Source organism: Coregonus clupeaformis, chromosome 10, assembly GCF_020615455.1.
Source record: "Coregonus clupeaformis isolate EN_2021a chromosome 10, ASM2061545v1, whole genome shotgun sequence".
NCBI lineage: Eukaryota > Metazoa > Chordata > Actinopteri > Salmoniformes > Salmonidae > Coregonus > Coregonus clupeaformis.
In genome coordinates, this window is record NC_059201.1 from 53476398 (window position 1) to 53488448 (window position 12051).

Sequence of the window (12051 nt, forward strand, 5' to 3'; positions counted from 1 at the left end):
ATACACACATACACACATATACAGTATCAGTCAAAAGTTTAGACACACCTACTCATTCAAGGGTTTTTCTTTATTTTTACTATTTTTTACATTGTAGAATAATAGTGAAGACATCAAAACTATGAAATAACACATATGGAATCATGTAGTAACCAACACAGTGTTAAACAAATATATTTTATATTTGAGATTCTTCAAATAGCCACCCTTTGCCTTGATGACAGCTTTGCACACTCTTGGCATTATCTCAACCAGCTTCACCTGGAATGTTTTTCCAACAGTCTTGAAGGAGTTCCCACATGTGGTGAGCAGTTGTTGGCTGCTTTTCCTTCACTCTGCGGTCCGACTCATCTCAATTGGGTTGAGGTCGGGGGATTGTGGAGGCCAGGTCATCTGATGCAGCAATCCATCACTCCATTGGTAAAATAGCCCTTACACACCCTGGAGGTCATTGTCCTGTTGAAAAACAAATGATAGTCCCCCTAAACCCAAACCAGATGGGATGGCGTATCGCTGTAGAATGCTGTGGTAGCCATGCTGGTTAAGTGTGCCTTGAATTCTAAATAAATCACAGACAGTGTCACCAGCAAAGCACCCCCACACCATAACACCTCCTCCTCCATCCTTTACGGTGGGAAATAAACATGAGGAGATCATCCGTTCACCCACACCGCGTCTCACAAAGACACGTCGGTTGGAACCAAAAGTCTCCAAACCAAAGGACAAATTTCCACCGATCTAATGTCCATTGCTGGTGTTTCTTGGCCCAAGCAAGTCTCTTCTTCTTATTGGTGTCCTTTAGTAGTGGTGTCTTTGTAGCAATTCGACCATGAAGGCCTGAGTCACACAGTCTCCTCTGAACAGTTGATGTTGAGATGTGTCTGTTACTTGAACTCTGTGAAGCATTTATTTGGGCTGCAATTTCTGAGGCTGGTAACTCTAATGAACTTAACTTAACTCTGGGTCTTCCATTTCTGTGGCGGTCCTCATGAGAGCCAGTTTCATCATAGCGCTTGATGGTTTTTGCGACTGCACTTGAAGAAACTTTCAAAGTTCTTGAAATGTTCCGTATTGACTGGCCTTCATGTCTGAAAGTAATGATGGACTATCTTCTGTATACCCCCCCACCTTGTCACAACACAACTGATTGGCTCAAACGCTTTAAGAAGGAAAGAAATTCCACAAATTAACTTCTAAGAAGGCACACCTGTTCATTGAAATGCATTCCAGGTGACTACCTCATGAAGCTTGAGAGAATGCCAAGAGTGTGCAAAGCTGTCATCAAGGCAAAGGGTGGCTGTTTGAAAAATCTCAATCAATATTATTCTACAATGTCAAAAACTGTAAAAAATAAAGAAAAACCCTTGAATGAGTAGGTGTGTCCAAACTTTTGACTGGTACTCTACAGTCGTGGTCAAAAGTTTAGAGAATGAAACAAGTATTGGTCTTCACAAAGTTCGCTGCTTCAGTGTTATGATATATTTTTGTCAGATGTTACTATGGTATACTGAAGTATAATTACAAGCATTCCATAAGTGTCAAAGGCTTTTATTGACAATTACATTAAGTTTATGCAAAGAGTCAATATTTGCAGTGTTTACCCTTTTTTTCAAGACCTCTGCAATCCGCCCTGGCATGCTGTCAATTAACTTCTGGGCCACATCCTGACTGATGGCAGCCCATTCTTGCATAATCAATGCTTGGAGTTTGTCAGAATTTGTGGGTTTTTGTTTGTCCACCCGCCTCTTGAGGATCAACCACAAGTTCTCAATGGGATTAAGGTCTGGGGAGTTTCCTGGCCATGGACCCAACATTTCGATGTTTTGTTCCCCGAGCCACTTAGTTATCACTTTTGCCTTATGGCAAGGTGCTCCATCATGCTGGAATAGGCATTGCTCGTCACCAAACTGTTCTTGGATGGTTGGGAGAAGTTGTACTCGGAGGATGTGTTGGTACCATTCTTTATTCATGGCTGTGTTCTTAGGCAAAATTGTTTATGAACCCACTCCCTTGGCTGAGAAGCAACCCCACACATGAATGGTCTCAGGATGCTTTACTGTTGGCATGACACAGCACTGATGGTAGCGCTCACCTTGTCTTCTCCGGACAAGGTGTTTTCCGGATGCCCCAAACAATCGGAAAAGGGATTCATCAGAGAAAATGACTTTACCCCAGTCCTCAGCAGTCCAATCCCTGTACCTTTTGCAGAATATCAGTCTGTTCCTGATGTTTTTCCTGGAGAGAAGTGACTTCTTTGCTGCCCTTCTTGACACCAGGCCATCCTCCAAAAGTCTTCGCCTCACTGTGCGTGCAGATGCACTCACACCTGCCTGCTGCAATTCCTGAGCAAGCTCTGCACTGGTGGTGCCCCGATCCCGCAGCTGAATCAACTTTAGGAGATGGTCCTGGCGCTTGCTGGACTTTCTTGGGCGCCCTGACGCCTTCTTCACAACAATTGAACCTCTCTTCTTGAAGTTCTAAATGGTTGATTTAGGTGCAATCTTACTAGCAGCAATATCCTTGCCTGTGAAGCCCTTTTTGTGCAAAGCAATGATGACGGCACGTGTTTCCTTGCAGGTAACCATTGTTAACAGAGGAAGAACAATGATTTCAAGCACCACCCTCCTTTTAAAGCTTCCAGTATTTTATTCTAACTTAATCAGCATGACAGAATCTCCAGCCTTGTCCTCGTCAACACTCTCACCTGTGTTAACGAGAGAATCACTGACATGATGGCAGCTGGTCCTTTTGTGGCAGGGCTAAAATGCAGTGGAAAAGTTTTTTTGGGGGATTAAGTTCAATTTCATGTCAAAGAGGGACTGTAAATCGCTCTGGATAAGAGCGTCTGCTAAATGACTAAAATTTAAAAATGTAAAATCTGATCACTCTTCATGACATTCTGGAGTATATGTAAATTGCCATCATCAAAACTGAGGCAGCAGACTTTGTTAAAATTAGTATTTGTGTCATTCTCAAAACTTTTGACCACGACTGTATATATACAAATCCTTTAAAAATATATATTTTATTTTATTACTTTCTAACCCTACCACCCCTCCCCTAATTGGAGTAAACTTTCTCTTCTGTTTGTGTATTAGCAGAAATCCATCCAAATACTTTTCAAGCCACATATCCACGATTCAGTCCAACTGTACCTTTGAAATCAATAAACCCATCTGTGTGTGAGTGTGTCCTCACAGTCCAGACCTTGGTTAAGCCGAGTCCCCCCTGCTGCCCCTACGGAGAGTGACACCGTCGCCCCGCCGTTCACACAGGAGTCAACCGGTCACAGCCGCCAGGCCGGAAGTCACCACGGGGACCATTGAGGAGGTTGACGTGGGGGATAAGAGATTCTTATATGGACATAAAAATTTGAAAAATAGCAGCTGTTATGGCGGCACTGATGGCAGTATCTCGGAAATGTCAAGTATGTGAATGTAAAATGTATGTAAACAATATATCAAATTCAGAAGTAGTTTATGCTCGAAGGATACATATCACAATATGACACACTCCGTTCTTTACATCTAATTCAATCTGTATGGGCGATAGCTACAATCACATTTTAAAGCATCTGCCTTCAGAAAGTATTCATACCCCTTGACTTATTCCACATTTTGTTGTGTTACAGCCTGAATTCAAAATAGACTGAACCAGGTTTTCCTCTAGGATTTTGCCTGTGCTTAGCTCCATTCTGTTTCTTTTTAACGATTACAAGCATACCGATAACATGATTCTGCCACCACTATGCTTGAAAATATGGAAAGTGGTACTCAGTAATGAGTTGTATTGGATTTGCCTCAAACATAACACTTTGTATTCAGGACAAAAAGGTCATTGCTTTACCACATTTTTTTTGCAGTTTTACTTTAGTGTCCTGTTGCAAACAGGATGCATGTTTTGGAATATTTTTATTCTGTACAGGCTTCCTTCTTTTCACTCTGGCAATTAAGTTAGTATTGTGGAGAAACTACAATGTTGTTGATCCATCCTCAGTTTTCTCCTGTAACTGTTTGAAAGTCACCATTGGCCTCATGGTGAAATCCCTGAGCGGTTTCCTTTCTCTCCGGCAACTAAGTTAGGAAGGACACCTGTAGTGACTGGCTGTATTGATACACCATCCAAAGTGTAATTAATAACTTCTTCATGTTCAAAGGGATATTCAATGTCTGCTTTTTTTTACCCATCTACCAATAGGTGCCCTTCTTTGTGGTTGAATCTGTGTTTGAAATTCACTGCTCGACTGAGGGACCTTACAGATAATTGTATGTGTGGGGTACAGAGATGAGGTAGTCATTCATAAATCATGTTAAACACTATTATTGCACACAGAGTGAGTCCATGCAACTTATTATGTGACTTGTTAAGCAAAGGTTTACTCCTGAACTTATTTAGGCTTGCCATAACCAAAAGATTGAATACTTATTGACTCAAGACATTTCAGCTTTTCATTTTTAATTAATTTGTAAAAATGTCAAAAAACATAATTCCACTTTGACATTATGCGGTATTGTGTGTAGGCCAGTGGCAAAAAATCTCTATTTAATCCATTTTAAATTCAAGCTGTAACACAACAAAATGTGGAAAAAGTCAAGGGGTGTGAATACTTTCCGAAGCCACTGTATAGTGCCATTTGTTAAAATTAATATCCCCACTTATATAATCATATAAATACATTATAAAAGAAGATTATAATTATGAAATCAAATTATTTTAATCAGCATTTAGCCTTCGAAGATTAAAATATCAGAAGGTGGGGAGGAAGAGGCACATAACAGTTTTTTCGGGGGCAGTCAGCAATAAACTGTGTTTGCTACTTCATTGGAAGACAATAGGGGACAAGATGTTGTGTGTAGTGTCACCTACATGCTTCAGCGGTGCTATTGTCTGCTCTCTCTCTGTGTGAGTGGAGCGATGAAGGGGTGAAAGAGATGGGGTGAGAGGAGGGGGAGTTGACTGGGGTTGGCTGCAGTGTGTGTGTGCGGGGATGCACAGACGGCTCGTGGTAATTTGATGTGTGTCCCCGGGGATGTTTGATGGATTAATGCTAAGTAGGCTCCCTTTTCCAAAGGCACCACCTGATCTTTGGGGGTTCGTGCCCCATATAAAAGCCTGCGCTAGTGCTGAGCTCAGCTAGTCTAGCCATCTCCTCTCCTCTCTCTTACACTGTCTTTATCTCTCTGTCTCCACTTTCTTTCTTCCTCTGTCTTTTCTTTCTCCTTTGGCTTTCACTTTTCCCTAGCACTTTCTCTTCCGCTCTTTCTCTTCTGTTCTTTCTGTTTCCGTTCTTTCTGGCATTCAGACTATTCAGGCCTGGGAGTTTTAGTAGTGAGGGAAATCTCAGAGCATCATTTGGCGTCATTCACCTCCATTTTGTCTTTCTTTGACTTGGGGCCTTTTCTAAAGGGCTGTCCTAAAGTAGCGTGCAGGTCTTTGGCTTTTTCCTGTGTTGTTTTTTTCTTCATATGTGGTATTAGGACCAGCCCGTCAAGAAAATGCCACGTTCCTTTTTGGTGAAGCAACTGAAGGTCCACGATTTCTCCTCCTCTTCCAATCATCAGCATTACTCAGACGGATCGTACACGCTCACACGTGCCATCACCGAGTCCGCCACCAACTTGGCGGTCCGTTTGAGCGAAAATGGTGAGTCAAGATTCCTTAACATTTCTGTCTACACATTGCAAACATGTAGTAAAAAAAGCAAATTTTCATTGTTATTGTGCTTATTGTATAAAGATTAGAGTTGTAGGTTTTAGATTTTTTTCAATAGTGTATTTGTTCAGGAATTGAATGAAAAACATACTTTTATAAAGAATCTAAATAAACGGACCAACCCCTTGATCCATGTTTTTCCTTCTGCCATGAAGCCTGTGATGTTGTGTTTGCTATTTAATCCCCCCACCCCCTTTCCCCCCACCCCTCCCCAGTCCACCCCATGCCTCCAGTGATGCTAAATAGTATTCAGGTCACTCTGGACCAATCAGTTTAATACCGAGCAGATCACACAACAGGCTTTGGCTTTAATACTATTGTGTACATGTACATGGATGCGTGCATTAGTTTAAAATCCCATCCAAGCCTTTGTGAGGTCTAAAACCTCTACACCAACACCACCAGAAAGCAGATATCCACATGTAACTGGTTTGTCCTTAGCTGGTGCTGTTGCCCTTGAGTTGTTCCCTGTTATCTACCCCCCCCACACACCATCTCTCCATCCCTCTATCTCCACATCCCTTCATCCCATCTGATCTTACAGGATGCTAGATACCCACAGGGGGTCGAATTGTAGCAATTCAATCCCTCTCTTTCTCTCTCTAAAATCCATTGACAAAAGACACTGAGTTGTATCAGTTTATCAGAAAAAAACAATGTAAAATGGTAAAGAAATTGCATTCATTAGAAAATATAACCTTAAATGGAAAAGGGCAACATACTTTATGTAACATCATTCATTTATCATGTCACAGAATTGATACAAAAAATGAGAGGAGAGTACAATCAACTTTAGATGTACATGAGGTTTTGTCAATTGATGCTGTGATTTCAGGGAAAAACACTTCCATAGAAATGTGTGGTGTGTTGTTAGTGGAATGTCCATCATAACTACAGAGCTTTGGCTCGCCGGATCATTTGTCCCCAGAATTAGGATGCCAGCTGTCTGGTTCCCTTTGTGTTGCAAGGGGGAGCACAATATATTGTGCACTGCTGTCAAGATCAGCCTATAACCCCCCTTCGCCTCCCCCTCTCCATTCCCATCCCCAAATCACACTGCACCTGTCATTCAATCTAGCCATTACCATACTCACAGGCACTTTCAACACACCACAGATGGAGAATGATCTGATTAAAATGATTTAGCGCTTTGGGGGATTTCTCTACTGAGACATTGTTTTGTTTTGGCCCCCACTACGATAACAGATTTAGATATGGTGGCATGGGATGGGATGGCGACAGGTGGATCAGTTGTGGAGAACTAACAAGTGTGTTTCATTTTATGACTGTTGTGTCCATGTCAGTGCATAGAACTTGCGTTTCGTCTGTGATGGTCTTTTTGATATAGCTAAACAATGATAGTCCTCGTATGTGTCCCAAATGGCACCCTGTTACCTACATAGGGCACTAGTTTTGAACAGAGCCCTATGGGGGACCCTATGGGCCCTGGTCGAAAGTAGTGCACTATATAGGGAATAGGGTGCCATTTGGGATGCAAGCCTTGTTTTGAGCCGGATGAGTATTGATCGGTGCAAAACGGTGCACTGAAGAGTCATTCATATTTAATTTCAAAGCTTGCTGAACCAAGCATTTGCAAATGGTTTCCTGTAACAGTTTCATATTGATCCGCAATGCATGGAAGACTCGGATCAGCTGTCTTTCACTCAATGGCTCAACAATAAAAATATATATACTTTCAACTGGAATCAGAAAGAGTCTGGAATCATAAAACCATAGAATCTTCGACCCAAAAAACATATCTTGTGAAATGCATTTAGTAAAAATCAGTATAAAGGCTATACATTTAAAATGCCACAATTGTTGCCAAAAATGCCTTTATTTATTCCAAATCTTTCTCTTCCAAACATGCTACAGGCTACATCCAGGATTACGTCATCCCCTCAATATGCCAGAGCACAAAGGGGTCGAGGAGGCAGACCGGGCTCTCCGCGGGGCCCCTGTACTCCCCAGGGAGCACCGGGGGCAGCGGGGGGGAGGACTACTCCGACCATGACATGGAGCAGCCCGACAGCCCCTGCTCAGGCATGACCACCGAGTCGGACAGCAGCAGCTACACGGCGGACGCCTTCCTCATCTCTGACGGCCGCTCTCGGAGAAGGGCCAACCACAGGCAAACAAAAAAGGAAGGTGAGGAGAGAAACAGCATTGCAGAAGTGGTCTCCACAGGGGCCAAGCCTGCCAAAGGGAAGTCTGGAAAGTCTAAGGGACCAGGGCGCCACACGTGCAGCGAATGCAGCAAGACCTACGCCACCTCGTCCAACCTGAGCCGCCACAAGCAGACACATCGCAGCCTGGAAGGCCAGCAGGCCAGGAAGTGCCCCACTTGCCACAAGGCCTACGTGTCCATGCCAGCGCTGGCCATGCACATGCTCACCCACGACCTGCGGCATGAGTGTGGAGTGTGCGGCAAGGCATTTAGCCGACCGTGGCTGCTGCAGGGTCACATGCGCTCGCACACGGGCGAGAAGCCGTTCGCCTGCGCCCACTGCGGCAAAGCGTTTGCGGACCGCTCCAACCTGCGTGCCCACATGCAGACGCACTCGGCCTTCAAGCATTATGATTGCAAGCGCTGCGGCAAGAGCTTTGCACTCAAGTCCTACCTGATCAAGCATTACGAGTCGGCCTGCTTCAAGGGCTCCGGAGACGAAGGGGACTGCTGTCCTGAGGACTGATCAGGGATCAGCTTATTTACACGATATCAGCTTCTTTACCCAGGTCTGTTTCACTGAGATAACATCTCCTTTACAAGAGAGACCAATGTTGTGTTCATTCGGGCAGTGTTTCCCAACTCCAGTCCTTGAGTTCCCCCAACAGTACACATATTTGTTGTAGTCCCAGACAAATACACATCATTCAACTCATCAAGGGCTTGATGATTAGTTGACAAGTTGAATCTGTTGGGGGTACTCGAGGACTGGAGTTGGGAAACATTAGGGCATGTAACAGAAATGTTTTAAAACACTTCACAACTGAAAACGAAAATGAGGGTTAAACTTTTTTTTAATTATTGGACTTATCCAGATAGTCTCTCACCTTGTTTCAGTCTGTTTTCTTCCATTTGGTGCCTAATGAACACAATCCTGGTCAAAGACTGCACTCCTCACCACTCGTCTTCCTCTTCCTGCCTTTTGATAGAGAGCAATAATAATGGCAATGATGGTTGTAAAGAACATAGAAGATAACCGACGATGAGGACTGAATAACATTAAAATGTTCATATTTTTTATTCTATAATTATTTATGGATTCGTATTCATTTACATTCCAGTATTATTTAATATGCCAATTAGCTCTTAATTCCCCTCAAACATTGCTTTCACGATAAACATATTTGTGTATTTATTAATTTAATGTATTTATGTATTTATTTATCAAATTATAAATGTATTGGTTAGCTAGGTTGTTAATTCATTTTAAATGTATTTATTTATTTGATTTATGAATTGAACATCTTATAAAATGCTGTAATATATTTCTGAGACAAAGTAGCCCTATATCTGGTCTCATTCACAACAATTGTTGATATATCCGTGTTCTACATAGGAAATGCTCAATATGCCATTTTGTTTTTGAATCTATGCACAGGCTATAAGTGTAAGCTACATTGTGATACTTAGACATGAGAAGCCAGAGTTAAATTGTTACACCATTATTATGAAGGATTGGTACCATTAATTATTTGCCCTATGTAAGGCCGTTGAATTTGAATTGTACTCAACTTTGTATGTAATCAGGAAAAGCTATGAACTTTTCAATTACCAAGTCATATCAATAATTAAAAGATGATATTTTCACTAAGTTGCTCTCTGTGCCCTGTGCCATTTTCAAGGTGTCAACCATCATCAACTCAACACACATGTTCACTCGAGCAGTGGGCTCGGTGCCGTTTAAGATGAGGGAGGATGATAATTTATTTTATGAGCATGGCCTTATTTCTATTACAGCATATTGGATGACTGTCATTCATATTCCATTCACTCAGCTCAATGTATCATCGATAGGTTTGAGCTACTACATGATACTCAAATTTTCCCTATACCCATTGTGACGTCACGAGAGGCTACACAGCTTTCAGCGGGATTGCTCAAGTAGTGCAAGGAGACAAGGTTCAAACAAAACAAGGATTTTATTATAGGTCTTGGGAAATTAACGAAAATATAACAAAATTCTGTTCTCTTGTGGCTCTTTAAGGGTTAACAGTTCAGGGATGTCTCTTCCACATCCAAAATCATAATTCTCACTCGCTCAGATAACTTTTCCCCAGCCTTACTGTAGTCCACGTTGCAGCTAGTGGCCAACCCAGCAAAAAAGTCCTTCCAAATGTCTCTCACGTATTTCCACAGGTGCATATATCCAAAGGTGAGTATTTCCCAAAGGTAAGTATCTCCAAATCCTTATATTCCTCATGGAAGTGGACGTGCAGCACTCTTGTTCTCCAGAGAGCCCAGGTTGGAGACCGTGTCTCTTCCCTTCAACAAACCTTCAGCTCATCAGCTCCTGATTGGTTTCAGCTGCGTGGGAAGATTGGCCATAGAGGGTTGGAGTTCCCGACCATACCAGCAGATGGAGCCATAGCTGTCTGGGTTTGCAGCCATCTCAGGGGGATGTAACGTCCCTCCAGGACACAGCCTCTCGTGACATCACACATCCCCCTCCTCGGGACCGACGTCCTCGTCGGGTAAAGGCAGCGAAGAAGGCATCACGCCGGGAGAGGGCGTCCGCATTGCCGTGGTGCTTGCCAGACTGCTCTCTCTTCAACTCCTCCAACTCTAGGACCAGGGACTCAGCCTCCTGTTGTCTCTCCTTGAGTTTCTTACTGAACGCATCAGCCTTGGTCTTAGCAGAGTTTAGCTTCTGTTGAGCAGCTTTCAGTTCCTTCTCTCTCTCTGCCTCCGCATTCTTCATCTTGTTCTCCAACACCTTGTACTTCTCCTCTGCCTTCTTCTGGACCTCCTTACTACTGCGCAGGGTCTCCTCACACTCCTCGATTGTCCTGCGCAGCCTCTCCAGCTCCTCCTGTTGCTTAGGGAAGGAGCTCTGTTGGAGTTTAGCCTGGAGGATATCTAACTCTTCTGTCTTCATGTCTAACTGTTGCTTTAACAAACGATACCTCTCAGCGGTCCCCTTCAGACCAGACAGTTCTTTGTCCAGATTCTGTAGCTCCGTCTCTGTGTCGGTCTGGGCACCTGCCATCCCTATCAGAGCCCGGGCGGGAGTGAGTAACTCGGAGGATTGCACCGGAGCCTTCCCAGGATGAGTCTTGCCTCTCCGTTTCCGAGGTACTCGGGTTATCCTCTCCTGAGACTCTCTCCAGAGTGGGTAAAAGGCTGGGCAGTCTCGTCCAATTAGGACAGGGACGGGGAGGGAATCAACCACCCCGCCGTCGTGTGTATGGTTCCCCGTGTGCTGGTCATTGTAAGTTCAGTAATGGGGTATTCTCTGGTGTCCCCATGGACACAGGAAACTGGGAGGACTTTCCCCGGGGTCAGACACGTTGGGCCCACCAAATCCTTACGCACCAGGGTGGCCCGGCTACCAGAATCCAGTAAGGCCTCCACATCATGGTGATTCACAGTTACCGGGCAGGTGGGGGTCGATCTGGGCCGCCATCTAAGACTCCCAAGAGCGAGGCAAAACGGTGTGTGGGTGCTGAGCTGGAGGACTCCGCAGTGGGCATAGGTTCATCGGCTGGTTTCCCACACTGCCAGGAGATATGTCCCATCTCCCCACACCGGTAACACTGTCGAGTTTCCCCCTCCTGGTGTACTCTTCTTGGACCCGCCTGGTTTCTGGCTCCCCCTGGAGCCGGGATAAGTCCTGACGTGGCTGGGTTCGAGACCTTGGGGTCCTTTGGACGGGTTCTTCCCATTTGTGGTGGGGCCGCCCTCCTGGGGTCTTTTCGGGAAGCATTCAGCATCTCCGCTGTGGCCTGGTACTTTTCCACAGCTTCCACGGTCAGATCAGCCGTGGTCAAGGCCTGTTGACTGATGAACCGTTTTGCCTCATAAGGCAGGGCGCGTAGGTAACGATCCACCACAACGGCCTCCACCACCGCCGCTGCTGTATTCCTCTGCGGATCCAGCCATTTCCTTGCGATTCGGACAAGTTCATGCATCTGCGCCCGAGGAGGTTGGTCTGGTTGGAAGGTCCAGCTGTGAAAGCGCTGGGCCATACCAAACTTTGTGAGTCCATATCTGCTGAGGATCTCAGACTTCAGGGCATCATAGTCAGTAACCTGGTCAGGGCCCAGGTCCCGGACAGCATTCAGCGATTCCCCGGTTAGAAAGGGGGCTAACAGACCAACCCACTGTTGCTTGGG

At 44.5% G+C, this 12051-nt stretch overlaps 1 protein-coding gene across 1 annotated transcript; it reads left to right on the forward strand.

Annotated features, from left to right (window-relative positions):
• Positions 1-4989: 4989 nt before the first annotated feature.
• Positions 4990-9530, forward strand: LOC121575558 (transcriptional repressor scratch 1-like). The gene is made up of 2 exons (XM_041888731.2): positions 4990-5643; positions 7588-9530. The coding sequence occupies exons 1-2, from the start codon at positions 5496-5498 to the stop codon at positions 8403-8405; spliced, it is 966 nt and encodes a 321-aa protein (XP_041744665.1). The 5' UTR covers positions 4990-5495; the 3' UTR covers positions 8406-9530.
• The last annotated feature ends 2521 nt before the right edge of the window (positions 9531-12051 follow it).